We start from the raw sequence: 19,257 nt of genomic DNA, 5'->3' as shown, positions 1-19,257 counted from the left end.
TTGGGCACTATTCCTCCCACTGACACCAATGATGGGGCACTATTCCTCCCACTGACACCAATGATGGGGCACTATTCCTCCCACTGGCACCAAATGATGGGACACTATTACTCCCACTTGCACCAATGATGGGACACTATTCCTCCTACTGACACCAATGATGGGGCACTATTCCTCCCACTGACACCAATGATAGGGCACTATTACTCCCAATGGCACCAAATGATGAGACACTAATCATCCCACTGACACCAACATCCAGCCCCCCTAAAGTCTGAAGGACAGAAAACTGGACCTTTGTTTAAAAAGTTTGGAGACCCCTGCTTTACAGGGTAGTTAGAATTTGGTTTAGAATGGCAGTGGAAGCAGGTTTAAGAACGGTTAGGATTTGACTGGACTTCCACTTTAAGTGGTTGTAACACCTTGAAGAATCTGGGCCAAGGTTGCCAGTTTATGAAGATGGGAAGTGAATGAAAGATGAATAATGAGAGGTTTGTGTTACAAGTAAAATTGTGTCAGTTATTGCAAAACTGAGTAAAAAAAAAAAAAACCTGAAGGTGAATTTCAATAAAGCATATGCAAAACAGCTTAAAAAAATGTAATGTCAATTTTTGAACAAGGTTTTACAAAACAGAGAAAAATAAAAATAAATAGAAAGCTCCACATTAGCGATTTTAACTTTTAGGAATAGGCCCCAAATAAATTACCAAAACAAATTTAAGAAATTGGATTTGAGGCGGTTTATTAATCCACTCACCAGAGGAACCCAGAAGGTATAGAGGGGTCCCAGGCGCATCTCGGGCACAAACTGCGAACAGGCCAGCAGTAGGAAATACAGGTTGAAGAAGTATTTGAACTGATTAAAGAGAATCTGAAAAATTAAAAAAGAGCAAAATTACCAGATTGCCATTACTAAACAACCAACCACACAAAAATATCCCCTGCTGCCATACTGTATGTAATGGTAAATACCAGCAACCAAATCAGATTCTTACTCCCGTTTTCTCTTTCTTTGACAAGGAAAATGGTAACCAAAATCTGAGGAATTGCAAGATAGACAGACACCCGCTTCTCCTTAAGATATTATTCAGTCGTAATTGGCACCTTATTAAAGCTCAGTTTACAGATATCCATTACAGGTGATATGGTTTTATGATGGAGCAATGAGCAAAGTTGAAGTGGAGTTCCACCCTTAACCACTTAAGCCCCGCAAGATTTTACCCCCTTCCTGACCAGGGGGTATTTTGCGTTTCGGCACTGCATGACTTTAACGGAGAATTGCGCGGTCGTGTGATGCTGTACCTAAACGAATTTGACGTCCTTTTTTTCCCCACAAACAGAGCTTTCTTTTGGTGGTATTTGATCACCTGTGCGATTTTTTGATCATGCGCTATAAACAAAAAAAGAGCGACAATTTTGCAAAACTAACAATATTTTCACATTTTTTTATATGAAATTCCCCCAATAAAATGTAAAAATCAAATGTTTTTTACATTTTTGGCCAATTTTTGTTTTCTGCTACCTATGTTTGGTAAAAAGAAAAAAATCACAATAAGCGTATTTTGATTGGTTTGCGCAAAAGTTATTGCGTTTACTGACTAAGGGAAGATTGTCATTTTTGTTGGTTTTTTTTTTAACGCGAAATGGCGGCGATCTGCGTTTTTTTTTGCGGTACTGCGACATTGCGGTGGACAAAATCGGACCCTTGACTGACATTTTTGACACTTTTGGGGGTACCAGTGACATTACTACAGTAATCAGTGCTATACATATGCACTGTTACTGTAAAAATGACACTGGGAGGGAAGGGGTTAACTTTATTGGAGAGGGAGGGGTTAAGTGTGTCCCTAGGGGCGTGTTTCTAACTGTCATTGGATGTTGCTGTGTGTGTAACAGCACAGATCAAATTTGCAAAGATGTCAAAAACAAACTTCTTTCACATTGTCATTATGGGGGATTGTTTGTAGGATTTTGAGGAAAATAATGAATTTAATCCATTTTGGAAAAGGCTGTAACATAACAAAATGTGGAAAAAAGTAAAGTGCTGTGAATACTTTCCAGATGTACTGTAAATGCAGCACATTATAATAATAATGCAGGATTTATATAGCAGCAACAGTTTTCGTAGCGCTTTACACTTCATAGAACTTGGCAACAGTGAACTAAAACAAGTTGCATTTGTAATTTTTACTCCTGAAAATAATTAATAAAGACGATGTATTAAAAAAAAAAGAAAAAAAAAAAATATTTTTTATATATATATATATATATATATATATATATATATTTCCATCTCTCTTTAAAATCTAGATTAGGATTCAGTCAGATAGACAACATATTAAGTAAGGGGGAGAAAAAAAGAAAAAAAAAAAAAAAAAGACGATGTTTAAAAAAAAAAAAGAAAAAAAAATATATAAATAATATATTTAATATATAAATTTAAAAAAATATATTATAATAATAATAATAATAATTCCATAGCATAATAAAATCAGTTTCCATCTCTCTTTAAAATCTAGATTAAGCCCCGGAAGATTTTACCCCCTTCCTGACCAGGGGGTATTTTGCGATTCGGCACTGCGTGACTTTAACGGACAATTGCGCGGTCGTGCGACGCTGTACCTAAACGAATTTAACGTCCTTTTTTTCCCACAAACAGAGCTTTCTTTTGGTGGTATTTGATCACCTGTGCGATTTTTTGATCACGCGCTATAAACAAAAAAAGAGCGTCAATTTTGCAAAAATAACAATATTTTTCACATTTTTTTATATGAAATTCCCCCCAAAAAAAAAGTAAAAATCAAAATTTTTTAAAATTTTCGGCCAATTTGTTTTATGCTACATATGTTTGGTAAAAAAAAAAAATCGCAGAAAGCGTATTTTGATTGGTTTGCGCAAAAGTTATCGCGTTTACTAACAAAGGGAAAGATTTTTGTCATTTTTGTTGTTTTTTTTTTAACGCGTAATGGCGGCGATCTGCGATTTTTTTTGCGGTACTGCGACATTGGGGCAGACAGATCGGACCCTTGACTAACATTTGTGACACTTTTGGGGTTACCAGTGACATTTCTACAGTAATCAGTGCTATACATATGCACTGTTACTGTAAAAATACACTGGTTGTGAAGGGGTTAACTTTATTTGGAAGGGAGGGGCTGTGTGTATCCCTAGGGGCGTGCTTTCTACTGTGATTGGCTGTGGCTTGAGCTGTAAGGACACTGATCAACGGATCTACATACTAGATCCGTTTTATCAGTGTCTTTACAGCGAGGAGAATGACAGGCAGCTTGTTTACACAAGCTGCCTGACATTCTCCCTCTCCCCCGCCGATCGCCGAGTGACCGGCGGACATCGGGTCCGCTGGTCACACGCGCGGGGGGGTCCGTGACCACGCGGGAGCGCGCCTCCGGGGGCGCGCGCTCGCTCCCTAGACCCTCACAAGCTAGTGACGTAGCCCTACGTCACTTTGCCTGTGAGGGGCTGACTGCCGACGTAGATCGGCGTTAGGCAGTCGGCAAGTGGTTAAGTAAGGGGGAAAAAAAAAAAAGAAAAAAAAAAAAAAGACGATGTTTAAAAAAAAAAAAGAAAAAGAAAAAAAAATATAAATAATATATTTAATATATAAATTTAAAAAAATTATATAATAATAATAATAATAATAATAATTCCATAGCATAATAAAATCAGTTTCCATCTCTCTTTAAAATCTAGATTAGGATTCAGTCAGATAGACAACATTTTAAGTAAGGGGGAAAAAAAAAAGAAAAAAAAAAAAAAATCAGCGGGTTTTGCGTTTACTTAGACGTGGTAATTTAACCCTCCACTTGTTTAAAATACTTCAACAGATAAAAACTCAAAGTGATCGATTATGCCCATAGCTGTCACCTTCCCGCCAGGTGATAATTAGGGTTCCCCGCAGCCCCGGGTCACGGCTCTGGATTTCGGAGTGTCAGGGAGCAGCAGGACACTAATGACACAAAGACTACTCCTTTATTTTTGTTTAAAACACGCTGATGGACCCAAAAAACGCGGCACAAAATAAAGCATCAGAAATCTTACTTCAACGTGCAAGCTTCCAGGTTTAAGATAATACACAACACTCTATCCACAGATGGCTTTTTTCGGCCCCGGGGGTGGCAATTATTCCACATCGGGAGCCTGCTGTGAGGTCAGGGGGTCACCTATGAAATGGGTAAAGTGTGGCCTGCAGTCATAGAAGTTTTAATTTATCATCGTGTAAAGGGCGAGTAAACTCCGTTTTTTATTGCATTCATAGTTCTGCCATTTTGAAACCACGCCAAGATCCCGGATTTATCATCTAGAACTGGAAAAGATCATTTGGTCACTAATTAAGTTGCATTAACAAAAGTCTGTGCAACATGTGTCCCCTTGGTTGATTCATTTCTAGCACAGCGGGGGGCTCCAGGCCTGGGGGAAGGCTACCAAACTAATTGTATTACTGTAAACACACAGCGTGTGTGTCTGTGTAATGGATCCTTTCCAACAACGTTCCATTTATAGGCGTTTTAACACTGCATGGGCAAATGCAAAATAAAATATAGAAACCATTTAGAATTCACCTTGACATAAAACTTATCACTAAACACTTAAAACACAGACATTAATAACAGGGTGCCCCATCCGTTTGTTAAACTTCTGTTTTATGGACCTCTACAGCCAAACCCAGATACGGGGGGGGGGGGGGATATTTGATCCCCTGCAGATTTTGTAGGTTTGCCCACTTATAAAGAAATGAAGGGTCTATAATTTTTATGATAGGTGTGTTTTAAATGACAGAGAGAATATCAACCAAAAATCCAGAAAAAACACGATACGATACAAATGTTATAAAATGAGTTGCAGTCAGGTGAGTAAAATAAGTAGGGTTGCACTGATACCACTTTTTAAAGACCAAGTACAAGTACCGATACATTTGTTCCAAGTACTCTCTTTTTTATGTCATGTGATAGTTTTTAAAGCACAATTTTGTAAAAAAGTAAATTTTTCTCTTTCACTGATTTGTGCTGATGAGGCTGCACTGATGGGGCACTGATGAGGTGGCACTGAAGGACCCTAATGGGATGGCACTGATGAGGAGGCACTAATAGGTGGCATATTGTGTCACTGATATGCAGCACTGATAGGCGGCACTGATGAGGCAGCACTGAAGGGCACTGATGAGGAGGCACTAATATGCAGCACTAATGAGCATTGAAAGGGGACACTGATGGGCACTGATAGGCAGCACTTATGGGCACTGATAGGTGGAACTGATGGGCACTGAAAGGCAGCACGGATTTGGCCGTGTGGAACATAACTTGGCTGTGTGTAACAACTAACAAGCCTTACTGCGGGTGAGTGCTGGGTGCACGGAGTATGCCAAGAGGCAGCACTAATGGGCACTAACTGGGTGGCACTGAGGAGGCACTAATATGCAGCACTAGTGAGCATTGATAGGTGACACTGATGGGCAATGATAGGTGGCACTGATGGGACAGGCACTGAAAGGCAGCACTGATTTGGCTCTGTGTAACATAACTTGGCTATGTGTAACAACTAACAAGCCTTACTGCGGGTGAGTGCTGGGTGTACGGAGTATGCCAAGAGGCAGGACTAATGGGCACTAACTAGGTGGCACTGAGGAGGCACTAATATGCAGCACTAATGAGCATTGATAGGTGACACTGATGGGCAATGATAGGTGGCACTGATGGGACAGGCACTGAAAGGCAGCACTGATTTGGCTCTGTGTAACATAACTTGGCTATGTGTAACAACTAACAAGCCTTACTGTGGGCGAGTGCTGGGTGTACCAAGATGGAAGCCGCGGTGTTCTGACGCCTCCAACACGCCACTGACCCCCTTTGTCTTCTCCGCCCACTGACTTCCGGGAAGGAGCGCATTACGCCTCCAAATCCCTTGCGTGACGTCTCTTCGAGCGACACTGCTGGAGCCTTGAGGTATCGGATTAAGCATCAGACAATACTCATGCAAATGCTCGGTATCGGTGCAACCCTAAAAGTAAGTATTTGATCAGCTACCAACCAACAATAATTCTGGCTCCCACAGACTACAGTATGTGCTCATGTGGTACAAAGAATAGTCCTGTCAAGTTAAGAAGGTGCTCCTAATGACAACTCCTTATGTGTATAAAAAGGCACCTGTCCACAGAATCTCTTTTTCCCATTCAAACCTCACCATCAGGGGAAAGACCAAAGAGCTGTCAAAGGATATCAGGGACAAGATTGTAGACCTGCACAAGGCTGGACCGGGCTACATAACCGTCAGCAAGAAGCTTGGTGAGATGGAGACAACTGTTGGAGGGATTATTCACAAATGGAAGAAATACAAAATAACCATCAATAGTTCTCGGTCTGGAGCTCCATGCAAGATTTTGCCTTATTGGGTAAGGATGATCATGAGAAGAGTGAGGGATCAGCCCAGAACTACACTGGAGGAGCTTGTGAATGATCTCAAGGCAGTTGGGACCACAGCCACCAAACAACCATTGTTAACACAATACGCCACCATGGATTGAAATCCTGCAGCGCCCGCAAGGTCCCCCTCATCTAGAAGTCACATGTACAGCCCATCTGAGATTTGCCAACGAACATCTAAATGATTCAGAGAAGGATTGGGAGAAAGGGCTGTGGTCAGATGAGACCAAAATTGAGCTCTTTGGCACTAACTTGACTCGCCGTGTTTGGAGGAAGAAAAATACTAACTTTGACCCTAAGAACACCATCCCTACAGTCAAAAAGTGGAAACACTACACTTTGGGGCTGTTTCTCTGCTAAATGTACAGGCCGACTTTGCCGCATTAAGGGGCCAATGGACGGGGCCATGTACAGTATTGTAAAATCTTGGATGAGAACCTTCTTCCCTCAGCCAGAACACTGAAGATGGGGCATGGATGGGTCTTCCCGCATGACAATGACCCAAAACATACCTCCAAGGCAACAAAGGAATGGCTTACAAAAAAGCACATTAAAGTCATTGAGTGGCCTAGCGAGTCTCCAGACCTTAATCCTATAGGCAATTTATGGAGGGAGCTGAAACTGGCAGTTGCCAAACAACAGCCAAGAAACCTTAAGGATTTAGTAAAGATCTGTAGGAACAGTGGACCAAAATCCCTCCTGAGAGGTGTGCCAACCAACTACAAGAAACGTCTTACCTCTGTGCTTGCCAACAAGGGTTTCTCCACCAAGTACTAAGTCATGTTTTACTTGGGTATCAAATACTTATTTTGCTCACTGAACTACAACACAATTTAAAACATTTGTGTCATATTTTTTCTGGATTTTTGGTTGATATTCGATCTCGATCATTTAAAATACACCTATGATAACATTTGTAAGTGGGCAAACTTACAGAATCTGCAGGGGATCAAATAATTATTTCCCCCACTGTAAGAAGCTTACACAAATCTAAGCGGAGTGCGGCTGAGATTCTTTCACGTTACACAAATCTTTATCAAGTCAGCGGAACTAAACTTTCTCAATCAACATTAACATTGTGTAATCCTTATGCTGCTAGTATTAGAAAAAAAAAAAAAGATAGGAATTTACAGTACTGTGAAAAAGTATTTACCCCCTTCCTGGTTTCTTTTTTTTTTTGCCTACCTGTCACACTTAAATGATATAGATCAAACACATTTTAATATTAAGATGACCAGAGTAAATCCAAAATGCAGTTTTTAAATAATGATATTTATTGGGGGGAAAAAAGCAGTCCAAACCTTCCTGGCCCTTTGTGAAAAAGTAATTTTCCTAGCTTGCCCTTGCTAAATAATGAATAAACTGGGCTTAACCAGATTTTTTGGAAAGCAGAGTTAAATTTTACTTGCCACACCCAAGCCCCGATTACTGCCAGACCTGTTGAATCAAGAAATCACTTAACCACTTTACGTCTGCTCACAGTAATATTACTGCGGCAGAGTGGCTCGTTATCGTCTGACGACGTAGTACTATGTCGTCAGACACTCCCCCTTCTGGGCGGCGCTTGCGCGCCGCCGGAGGCTTGCTCCCGCTGTTTTCATTCACAGCGGGAGTCGGGCTAGGGGAGGAGCAGCGGCGATCGCCACTGCTCTGCCCCGATCGTCGGGGATTGAGTCTGGAGATCCGCCCGCTGTGTGTAAACACAGCGGGCGGATCTCCATAGTGACAGGGAGTGACAGATCGGACTGTTCAGCATAGCTGGACATCCGATCTGTCCATGACTCAGTCAGTCACCTCCCCCCCCTACACGTCAGTAAGCACCAGGCATACATTAACCCCTCCCTCTCCAATAAAATTAACCCCTTCCCTGCCAGTGTCATTTTTACAGTAACAGTGCATATATATAGCACTGATTACTGCAGTAATGTCACTGGTACCCCCAAAAGTGTCAAAAATGTCAGTCAAGGGTCCGATCTGTCCGCCGCAATGTCGCAGTCCCGCAAAAAAAAAAAAAAAAAAAAAATCGCAGATCGCCGCCATTACGCGTTAAAAAAAAAAACACCAAAAATGACAGAAATCTTTCCCTTTGTTAGTAAACGCAATAACTTTTGCGCAAACCAATCAAAATACGCTTATTGCGATTTTTTTTACCAAACATATGAAGCATAAAACAAATTGGCCAAAAATTTTTTAAAAAAATTGCTTTTTACATCTTTTTTGGGGGGAATTTCATATAAAAAAAATGTTAAAAATATTGTTATTTTTTCAAAATAAACGCTCTTTTTTTGTTTATAGCGCAAAAAGTAAAAATCGCACAGGTGATCAAATACCACCAAAGAAAGCTCTGTTTGTGGGAAAAAAAGGACGTAAATTTCGTTTGGGTACAGCGTCGCACGACCGCGCAATTGTCAGTTGAAGTCGCACAGCGCCGAATCGCAAAAAGTGGCCTGGACGGAAGACAGCAAAATCCTCCGGTGGTAAAGTGGTTAAATATATCTGACAATGTGAAGCACGCTAAAAGATTTAAAAAAGCAGCATATCATGATCTAAAGTCATTCAAAAACAGACAAGTTAATTGACATTCATCAGTCCGGAAAGGGTCACAAAAGGCATTTCTAAGGCTTTGGAACTCCAGCGAACCACGGCTAGAGCCATTATCCACAAATGGAGAAAACGTGGAACAGTGGTGAACCTTCACAGGAGTGGGCGGCCCACCAAAATTACTCCAAGAGCACAACGACGACTCAATTAGGATGTCATAAAAGAACCCAGAACATCATCTAAAGAACTGAAGCCGCACTTGCCTCAGGTAAAGTCAGTGTTCATGAGTCAACATTAAGAAAGACTGGGCACAAATGGCGTCCATGGGAGAGGTCCAAGGCCAAAGCCACTGCTGACCAAAAAACACAAAGGCTCATCTCACATTTGCCAAAAAACATCTTGAGGATCCCAAGACTTTTGGGCAAATATTCTGTGGACTGATGAGACAAAAGTTGAACTTTTTGAAAGGTGTGCATCCCCTTACAACTGGCATAAAACGAACACAGCATTTCATAAAAAGAACATCATACCAACAGTCAGACATGGTGGTGGTAGTGTGATAGTCTGGGGCTTGCCCGCCATCAGTTCCTGACCTCATGCTCAAGCACACTTAGGTTATGCAGCAGGACAATGATTCGAAACACACCAGCAAGTCCACCTCTAAATGGCTAAAAAAATAAATAAAAAAAAAAAATTAAGGTTTTGGAGTGCCCTAGTCAAAAGTCCAGACTTAAATCCGTTTGAGATGCTGTGGCATGACCTTAAACAGGCAGTTTATGCTCAAAAACCTTCCAATGTAGAACAGTAGGCCAAAATTCCTCCACAGTGATGTGAAAGACTCATTGCCAGTTATCGCAAACGCTTGACTGCAGTTGTTGCCGCCAAGGGTGCCAAAGTTTTGGGGCAATTACTTTTTCACAGGCAGGTTTGGACAGCTTTTTTCCCTTAGTTAAATCCCCATTTAAAATCTGCATTTTGTATTTCCTCGGGTTATCTTTGTGTAGTATCAAAATGTGTTCGATGATCTGATTCATTTGTGTGACAAATATGCAAAAAAAATTTAAATCAGGAAGGGTGGCAAATGCTTTTTCACAGCACTGTTAATTATATTTACTTGTTTTAAACTTTTTTTTTTTTTTTACATTTCTTCAGTTGCTTTCTGGTTTTTGGCCCTGCCCAAAATGATGTCTTACATCCCAGGAGTCTTTATAGGAAGAGGAGCTTTCTGGGCTAAGCTCACTCTTCTGCCCTGCATGTCTGAGCTAAGGGCAGACAGATTCTGGGAAGTAAATGCTACATGAATCATCTGCCCTTACTCAAGATGGCTGAGGCTAGAAATGATAGGGGGGTGTTTTTCAAAGTGATTTCTCAACAAAACAAAGCATGGAGACATGGATGGATTGGTGAGTTTGCTTTGAATATTAAAAATAATAAACACAATGGTTTTAGTTTGTGGCATTCAGATACAGTGTCAGGACTGGGTTCTGAACCCATGATCTATGCCCTCAGTGGGTCTTCTTGCTCAGCCAGCTGAGATTCTTGACAGCTCCCTGTCTGATCCTTTGGACTTCCTTGCCTTGTCTCTTGGTTAACTTTGAACTCTTTGCTCCTTGAATGAACTTCCTAATTTAACCCATGTCCCTGCACTTCCTGTTTGCCAGATTATTTCGCTCTCTTCAGCCAATATCTCGTTCTTTTGTGTACTGGCAGCTGTCCTTATTTACCACTTGTTACTGACCTTTGGCTGGTTTCTCGACTACTCTTCTGCTTGATCCCAACCTGAAACCACTTGTTACTGACCTTTGGCTTGTTTACTGTTTACTGACTACGCTTCTGCTTGATCCCAACCTGAAACCACTTGTTACTGACCTTTGGCTTGTGTATTGACTACGCTTCTGCTTGATCCCAGCCTGAAACCACTTGTTACTGACCTTTGGCTTGTGTACTGACTACGCTTCTGCTTGATCCCAACCTGAAACCACTTGTTAAAGAACTTTGGCTTGTGTACTGACTACGCTTCTGCTTGATCCCAACCTGAAACCACTTGTTACTGACCTTTGGCTTGTGTACTGACTACGCTTCTGCTTGATCCCTACCTGCTATATCTGCTACTGGACCCCAGCCTGCTCACCTCCTGGTGTGGTGATTCTGAGGACCGTGACCTGGTACTAACACACAGCAAAACCCATCTCCACCATTAGGAGCTCTGGTGAACACCGGTTAGTGCTTAGACCCCGCATTTCCGATGATCCTGCTGGTATACCTTTCCTGCTGGTTGCCCGTGTCCTCCCAGTTTAACCTGCAGGACTAAGCGGTCAGTTTAACAGCTCTGTCCTGCACAGTGCAAGACAGGGCTGGGTGATGCAGAGGCAGAGTGTCACAGGACATGGCGCCCAATTAGGGTACTTCTTCTGCCCCTGCTGGGTTCTGGGTGAATGCATTGCTGTGGGCAGTTTCTGCCCAGTTTTATCAAAAGGCAGATTGGACATTCACTTCATAGTTCATTCTATTAAAAAATAAGTAAATCGTTTTGAAGTTTGTATTAGAAGTTTACTTTAAAGAGGAATATGGGCAAAACTTTATTTTTGTTTTGCTTTGGATAGATTGGGTAAGGATTTTATGGCAATCTATTGAGGCAGACCCTTCCCAGTGACATGAGTTTCTATCTCTCTCTCCCCATTGAGCCTGATTGAAAGTCACTTCTCTTTGCATGGTCTTATATATAAAGGATTTTATTGCATAGAAAAGGGATTTTTTCAATGAACTATGCCTTTGTTCTAATGCATTGACTTCAGTTTTAATGAACAACAATGGAAAGTCCCAACAATTTACGCTGGTCTCCCAGTCCTGGCTATTTCTGCCTCATTACCACTTTCTGCAGGCACACTGTCCTACACCAACCACTTCGGTATTTTAATGACACCCGTACTTGTATTGGCGTTCCAAATTTTGGTAACTGAAATTGTACAGTTCCTTTAATGAGGGTGCACTCGGGTGCTCCAGGTGGGAAAAGACAGTGGATCTCCAGACCTACCCCTGGTAGAAAAGTGAAGAAGTTGTATTTCTGATTGTTGATGACGTTCCGTGGATAGCGTTGTTCTCTCTTCTCAGGGTGACCAAGCCACACCGTACGCGGCCTTAGTTCTCCTCGACCACAGCACCCCATACAGGAGCAGCATCTGGTAATATAGCAAAGGATAATTATTTTAAAGGTATTGGAAATTGTGCAGAAACTGCGCTTGGAGAATATACATAGCTGCTAGAACTTCACTAGACAAATAGTACATCAAACATAAATATACAATATAGTACAGCGCTAAAATTAAAGAACAAGTGCATAAAACAGAATAATAATGAATATGGCACAAAAATATCCTATAAACGAAAATTGTGAACAAAAGAATGCTGTAAACAATTCAAAGGTGTTTGTATTTGAATCAAATTTAAAATACTAACAACATCTTACAAAGCCATCCACAGCTTAGCCCCCAACTACATCACTAGCCTAGTCTCAAAATACCAACCTAATCGCTCTCTTCGTTCCTCTCAAAACCTCCTGCTCTCTAGCTCTCTTGTCACCTCCTCCCATGCTCACCTTCAGGACTTTACCAGAGCCTCTCCAATCCTGTGAAACTCCTTACCCTTATCTGTCCGATTATCTCCTACTCTATTAGCTTTTCGGCGATCTCTGAAAACCCTCCTCTTCAGAGAAGCCTATCCTACCCACACCTAACAACTCTACCTCCATTTTATCCATCTGCCCACCCCCCTCGGTTACTGCCTTTTGTTTCACTTGACCCTTCCTTCTAGATTGTAAGCTCCAACGAGCAGGGCCCTCTGATTCCTCCTGTATTGAATTCTACTGTAACTGTATTGTCTTCCCCCACACTGTAAAGCGCTGCGCAAACTGTTGGCGCTATATAAATCCTGTATAATAATAATAAATAATAAAATAATAAAGGTGTGAAAAGTGATCAAACACAATAATCTCAATATTCCAGTGCAAAAAAAATTGGACATAAGTAGAGTTTTGAACTTTTCCCGGACACCGAACCCCATTGAAGTCAATGGGGACCCGAACTTTCAGGCACTAAAATGGCTCTAAAACACCAATGGAAAGGGCTAGAGTGCTGCAAATGGCAGCAAAACGTTGTTAAGAGCATGGCAAGTGCTCTGCAAACAAATGTGGATAGGGAAATAACTTAAAACAACAAAAAAAAACAGAAAAATAAAACAATGTTCTTCATCTCTGAAGGTCGAGGCCCGTATGGAGTAGGAGGGAGGTTGAGGTGGTGGTAGATGTGGCGGTGTCATAGGCGTGCGCACAGGGTGTGCCGGATGTGCCTGGGCACACCCTAATCACCTAGGGCACATAGCATTATCGCTCTGTTTGCCAGTGAGGAGATGGGAAAGATCTCCCTCGGACCTGCTCTGCTCCATTTCACTTTGCCAGCAGGGAGAGTAATGTATCGGGGCCATGTACATGTAGGCAAACACATGCATGTGTATTTAAACTTTGGGGTGCACACCCTAATGCAATAGGCTGCGCACACCTATGGGCGGTGTAGGTGGAAGCGGCGGTGGAGGAGGACCAGGGCCGGATTAAGAGCATCATGGGCTTGGTGCTGAGGATTTTGAAGGGCCTTAAGGGCCGTGCCTTGGCATGCACCCAGAGGAGGAAGGGTGCAACCATGCATGCCTAATTCCACATGGGATGCTGTCTCTGAAGCCCATAAACACATCCATGCATCGGCAACTGTCCCTCCTTGTCCTGCCTTCGTGCTGTGTGGGGAGGTTCTGAGGGAGCTGCCTGGGGAAGCGAGCATAGAAGCCAGACTTCTGTGTTTACAAGTGACAGAAGAGCGGTAACAGTGAATATGGCCAACCTGGGGCCTATATAAAGGTAGGGGCCTGGAGCTGCAGCTCCAATAGCCCCTACGTTAATCTGGCCCTGAGGAGGATGAGGTAGCCAACACTGCTTCTTTTCACAAATTTTAAATGAGGGTACACCCCAAAAGAGTGAGAAAGAACAAAAATGGAACAATGGCTGGGTAAGGTCGGTATCCATCGCTATTCTGCACAAGGTACGGAAAAGTCCCGTGGGATCCATGCCTGGTTCATTTTAATGAATGTGAGCTTGTCCACATTGTCTCTGGACAGGCGGCTGCGCTTGTCTGTGATAACGCCCCCAGCCGTGCTAAATACCCGTTCAGATAATACACTGGCTGCAGGGCACGCCAGCACCTCCAAGGCGTAAAGGGCAAGCTCAGGCCATGTGCCCAACTTGGAGACCCAGAAGTTGAAGGGGGCAGACCCCTCATTCAGTACGTCTAGGCGTGTGCACACATACTGCTCCACCATGTTGGTGAAATGCTGCCTCCTGCTAAGATGTTCCATATGAGCTGCTGGTGCTGCTGTTTGTTGTGGCGTGCTGACAAAGCTTTTCCACATTTCGGCCATGCTAACCCTGCCTTCTGAGGTGCTGGCAGTGCCCTGGTTGCGTTGGCGACCTCTTCCTCCTCCTCCTCCTCTGCCTTGTGCTTCCACTGTGGCCCCGCTGTCAGGTGGGAATGCCAGCAGCATGGCGTCTACCAGCGTGCGCTTGTACTCGCGCATCTTGCGATCGCGCTCCAGTGAGTGAATTAAGGACGGTACGTTGTCCTTGTAACGGGGATTCAGCAGCGTGGCCACCCAGTAATCAGCACAAGTTAGAATGTGGGCAACTCGGCGGTCGTTGTGGAGACACTGCAGCATGTAATCGCTCATGTGTGCCAGGCTGCCCAGAGGCAACGAAAGGCTGTCCTCTGTGGGAGGTGTATCGTCCGTGTCCTCTGTATCCCCCCAGCCACGCACCAGTGATGGCCATGAGCTGGCCTGGGTGCCACCCTGCTGTGAACATGCTTCCATCTCCTCCTCCAGCTCCTCCTCCAGAACTGTGCCCCTGCTGGACAATTGTGTCCCTGGCGTTTGTGTGTGCAGGAACCCACCCTCGGAGCCCCTTGCGAATGACTGCCCTGAAAGCCTTGGAAATGTTACCTCTTCATCCTCCTCCTCCTCCTCATCCTGTGCCACATCCTCTTCCATCATCGCCCGAATTGTTTTTTCAAGGAGAAATAGAAGTGGGATAGTTAAGCTGAGAACGGCGTCATCAGCACTGGCCATGTTGGTGGAGTACTCAAAACAGCGCAACAAGGCACACAGGTCTCGCATGGAGGCCCAGTTATTGGTGGTGAAGTGGTGCTGTTCCGCAGAGCGACTCACGTGTGCGTGCTGCAGCTGAAACTCCACTATGGCCTGCTGCTGCTCGCACAGTCTTTCCAGCATGTGCAAGGTGGAGTTCCACCTTGTGGGCACGTCACATATGAGGCGGTGAGCGGGAAGGCCGAAGTTACGCTGCAGCGCTGACAGGCGAGCAGCAGCAGGGTGAGAACGCCGAAAGTGCGCACAGACGGCCCGCACTTTCTGCAGCAGCTCTGACATATCGGGGTACTTTTTAAGGAACCTCTGCACCACCAAATTAAGCACATGCGCCAGGCAAGGGATGTGCGTCAAACCGGCTAGGCCCAGAGCTGCTATGAGATTTCACCCGTTATCGCACACCACCAGGCCGGGCTTGAGGCTCGCTGGCAGCAACCACTCATTTGTCTGCTGTTCCATGCTCCTCCACAACTCCTGCGCGGTGTGTGGTTTGTCCCCCAAACAGGCAAGTTTTAAAACTGCCTGCTGTCGTTTACCCCTGGCCGTACTGAAGTTGGTGGTGAAGGTGTTACGCTGTCCGGATGAGGAGGCGGTAGAGGATGAGGAAGCGGAGAAGGAGGAGTTAGGAACAGGAGGCAAACTGAAGCGCCCTGCAATCCTCGGTGGTGGAAGGACATGCGCCAAATTGCTATCCGCCTCAGGCCCATCCGCCACTGGATTTACCCAGTGTGCCGTTAGGGAGATATAACGCCCCTGACCGTGCTTACTGGTCCACGTATCGGTAGTTAGGTGGACCTTGCCAGAGATGGCGTTGCGCAGTGCACACCTGATTTTTTCCCCCACTTGGTTGTGCAGGGAAGGGATTGCTTGCCTGGAAAAGTAGTGGTGGCTGGGCACGACGGTACTGTGGGACAGCCACCGACATAAGGTTTTTAAAACTGTGCGTCTCCACCAGACGGAATGACAGCATTTCAAAGGCCAAGAATTTTGAAATGCTGGCATTCAGGGCCAGGGATCGCGGGTGGGTAGGGGGGTACTTCCTCTTCCTCTCAAGTATTTGGGAGATGGAAAGCTGAACGCTTCCACAGGACATTGTGGAGATGGTTGGTGACCCAGGTGGTGGTGTTGCTGACAGATCCTCTGTTTGCGGGGTGGCAGGTGCCGGTATCACTACAGATGTGGCTGGAGCGGCCGAGACTGCAGCAGAAGAGGAAGCAGGATGAGCCAGAGACGTTTCTTGGTTTTGAAGGTGTCTACTCCACTGCAGCTCGTGCTTTGCACTTAGATGCCTGATCATGCAGGTTGTGCTCAGGTTGAGAAGGTTTATTCCTCGCTTCAGGCTCTGATTGCACAGGGTGCAAACCACTCGTGTCCTGTCATCAGCACATTTTCTAAAGAACTTCCACGCTAGAGAACTCCTTTGAGCTGGCTTTGGTGCGCTCGTTCCCTTGCTGCGTTGGGCAGTAGCAGGCGTAGTGTCTAGGGCACGGGCGCTCCGCTTCTGCACCCTGCTCCCTCTTCTGCTGTGCTGGTGGCTCTGTGCGACCACCGCCTCTTCCTCCAAACTACTCAGGTCATTCCATGTGGGGTCGAGGACCTCTTTGTCCTCCACATCATCTTCCACCCAGTCTTCACCCCTGCCCTCCTTGTCGGTCTCCACAATGCTGAACGCCGCAGCAGTTGGCACCTGCATTTCGTCATCATCGGAGACATGCTGCGATGGTCCTTGCATGTACTGATCTTGAGAAATGAGTGGTTGGGCATCGCTGCACTCAATCTCTTCCACTTCTGGGGCAGGGCTAGGTGGATGGCACTGGGAAACCCTGCTGACAGAGTCCTCAAAAAGAAGAAGAGACTGCTGTATGGCTTGGGGCTCAGACTGCTTGCCTGATTTGCAAGGGAGTGAGGTGAAAGACGGTTGGACATCGGCTGCAGGTGCCAACTCTGACCTTTCTGCAGTAGACTGGGTGGGAGACAATGTGAAGGAACTGGAGGCACTGTCAGCAGCAAACCAATCTACTATCGCCTCTCTGTGTTCTGGCCTCATCACTTCTAGAGGCGTATGATGCCCTACCAAATACTGATGCAGGTTCTGTCGCCTACTAACACTTGAGGAAGGTGTTTCACTTGTGCGTGTAGCTGGCACAGATCGACCACGCCCTCTCCTTGCAACAGGAGCTCTACCAGCAGCACCCCGACCCAGGCCACGGCCCCTTTTTGACGGTCTCCTCATATTTCTGTAATTTATGATCTTGCCCTAGAAAGGTGTTTATTGAATAGCGAAACAAAACAACAACAGTATCGCACGGGTGTATCTGACAGTCAAATATGCAAACTATGCCGCAATTTAATGTTTTTTACCCCAAAAGGGTGTATATTGAATAGCGGAATAGGAAAAAGGATAAAAAAACGGTGTATCTCACACGTACAAACACAGACTAGGCCCCGATTAAAATTTTTTGTACCCTAAAGGCAGGTTGAGGAAGAGGAGTAGGAGGAGTTGGGAACAGGAGGCAAACTGAAGCGCCCTGCAATCCTCGGCGGTAGAAGGAGATGCGCCAAACAAATTTAAAAAGGTGTATCTCACATGTACCGATACAGACTATCCCGCAATTTAATTTTTTACACTCAAACAGGGTGTATATTGAATAGCGGAATAGGACAAATTTTACAAAACGGTGTATCTCACACGTACAAACACAATCTAGGCCCCGATTACAATTTTTTGTACCCTAAAGGCAGGATGAGGAGTAGGAGGAGTTCGGAACAGGCAGGAGGCAGACTGAAGCACCCTCAAATCCTCGGCAGTATGAGATGCGCCCCAAAAATTGGAAAGGTGGATCTCACACGTACCAACACAAACTATCCCGCAATTTAATTGATCCCCAAAGGTTTTTATTGAATAGCGGAATAGGAAATATGATCAAAAAAAGTGTATGTATATCACACGTACACAACCACACTAGGCCCCAATTACTATTGTTTGTACCCCTAAAAGGCTGAATGAGGAGTAGGAGGAGTATGGAACAGGCAGCACCCTCAAATCTTCAGAAGTATGAGATGAACCCCAAAAACTTGGAAAGGTGGATCTCTCTCACACGTACCAACACAGACTATCCCGCAATTTAACTGATCCCCAAAGGTTTTTGATTAAATAGCGGAATAGAAAATATGATCAAAAAAAGTGTATGTATATCACACGTACACAACCACACTAGGCCCCAATTACTATTGTTTGTACCCCTAAAAGGCTGGATGAGGAGTAGGGGGGGGGGGGGGAGTATGGAACAGGCAGCACCCTCAAATCTTCAGAAGTATGAGATGAACCCCAAAAACCCCAAATATCATTCAGCTCTGCTGCAGGTCACAACTTAATTTTTTTTAACCCAAGGCTGTATATTGAATAGTGGAATAGAAAAAAAAGTGTATGATTTTTGAAACCACTCAATATTAGCACATGTGAACTGAACACAGCAGTGTATGATCAGTCAGCACAGCACAGCTGAAGGAAAAAGGCTGCACACAGTGCCTGCTAGAAAAATACTTTTCTCCCTCCTCCTCAGTGGGCAAAAAAGATTGTGTTCACTGCACCCCAAAAAGATTGTGTTCACTGTACCCCAAAAAGATTGCGTTCACTGCACCCCAAAAAGATTGCGTTCACTGCACCCCAAAAAGATTGCGTTCACTGCACCCCAAAAAGATTGCGTTCACTGCAGCCCACACACAGCAAAATGGATGTGGACCACTGACACCTGTCTATCTCCTATCCCACACCACACAGCAATATCGATTGTAGTTTGTAGAACACACTTTCCCTAAAAATCAGCAGACTCTATCCCTAACAGGATTGATAAGATCGTAGATCGGGTGACTGCAAACCCCACCCCACACAGCAATGTCGATTGTAGTTTGTAGAACGCACTGTCCCTAAAATCAGCAGACTCTCTCCCTAAAATGCCTACAACTCGCCCTGCCTAACACACTCCGACCTGTCCCTGAATTCTATCTGGACACAAATGGTTTTTTCCTGCCTGTCTTTCCCTAATCAGCAGCCAGCACGTTGATGTGTGCTCTCTCCCTG

The 19,257-nt window shown here is 44.5% G+C and overlaps 1 protein-coding gene across 1 annotated transcript in view; it reads right to left on the bottom strand.

Moving 5' to 3' along the window:
* ATP9A (ATPase phospholipid transporting 9A (putative)) overlaps positions 1–19,257 on the bottom strand; it is a 224,871-nt gene that overhangs the window by 169,720 nt on the left and 35,894 nt on the right. The window contains exons 2-3 of the mRNA XM_082272178.1: positions 12,013–12,157; positions 758–871 (exon numbers count right to left, since the gene is read on the bottom strand). Coding sequence (XP_082128304.1) covers positions 758–871; positions 12,013–12,157 — 259 coding nt within the window. The remainder of the gene's footprint in view (positions 1–757; positions 872–12,012; positions 12,158–19,257) is intronic.

The sequence above is a fragment of the Pelophylax lessonae genome (genome assembly GCF_965119305.1).
Source record: "Pelophylax lessonae genome assembly, chromosome: 11".
NCBI classification, from domain to species: Eukaryota; Metazoa; Chordata; class Amphibia; order Anura; family Ranidae; genus Pelophylax; species Pelophylax lessonae.
The sequence above is the reverse complement of the archived record's forward strand: the minus strand, read 5'-3'. Positions and strand labels throughout refer to the sequence as shown.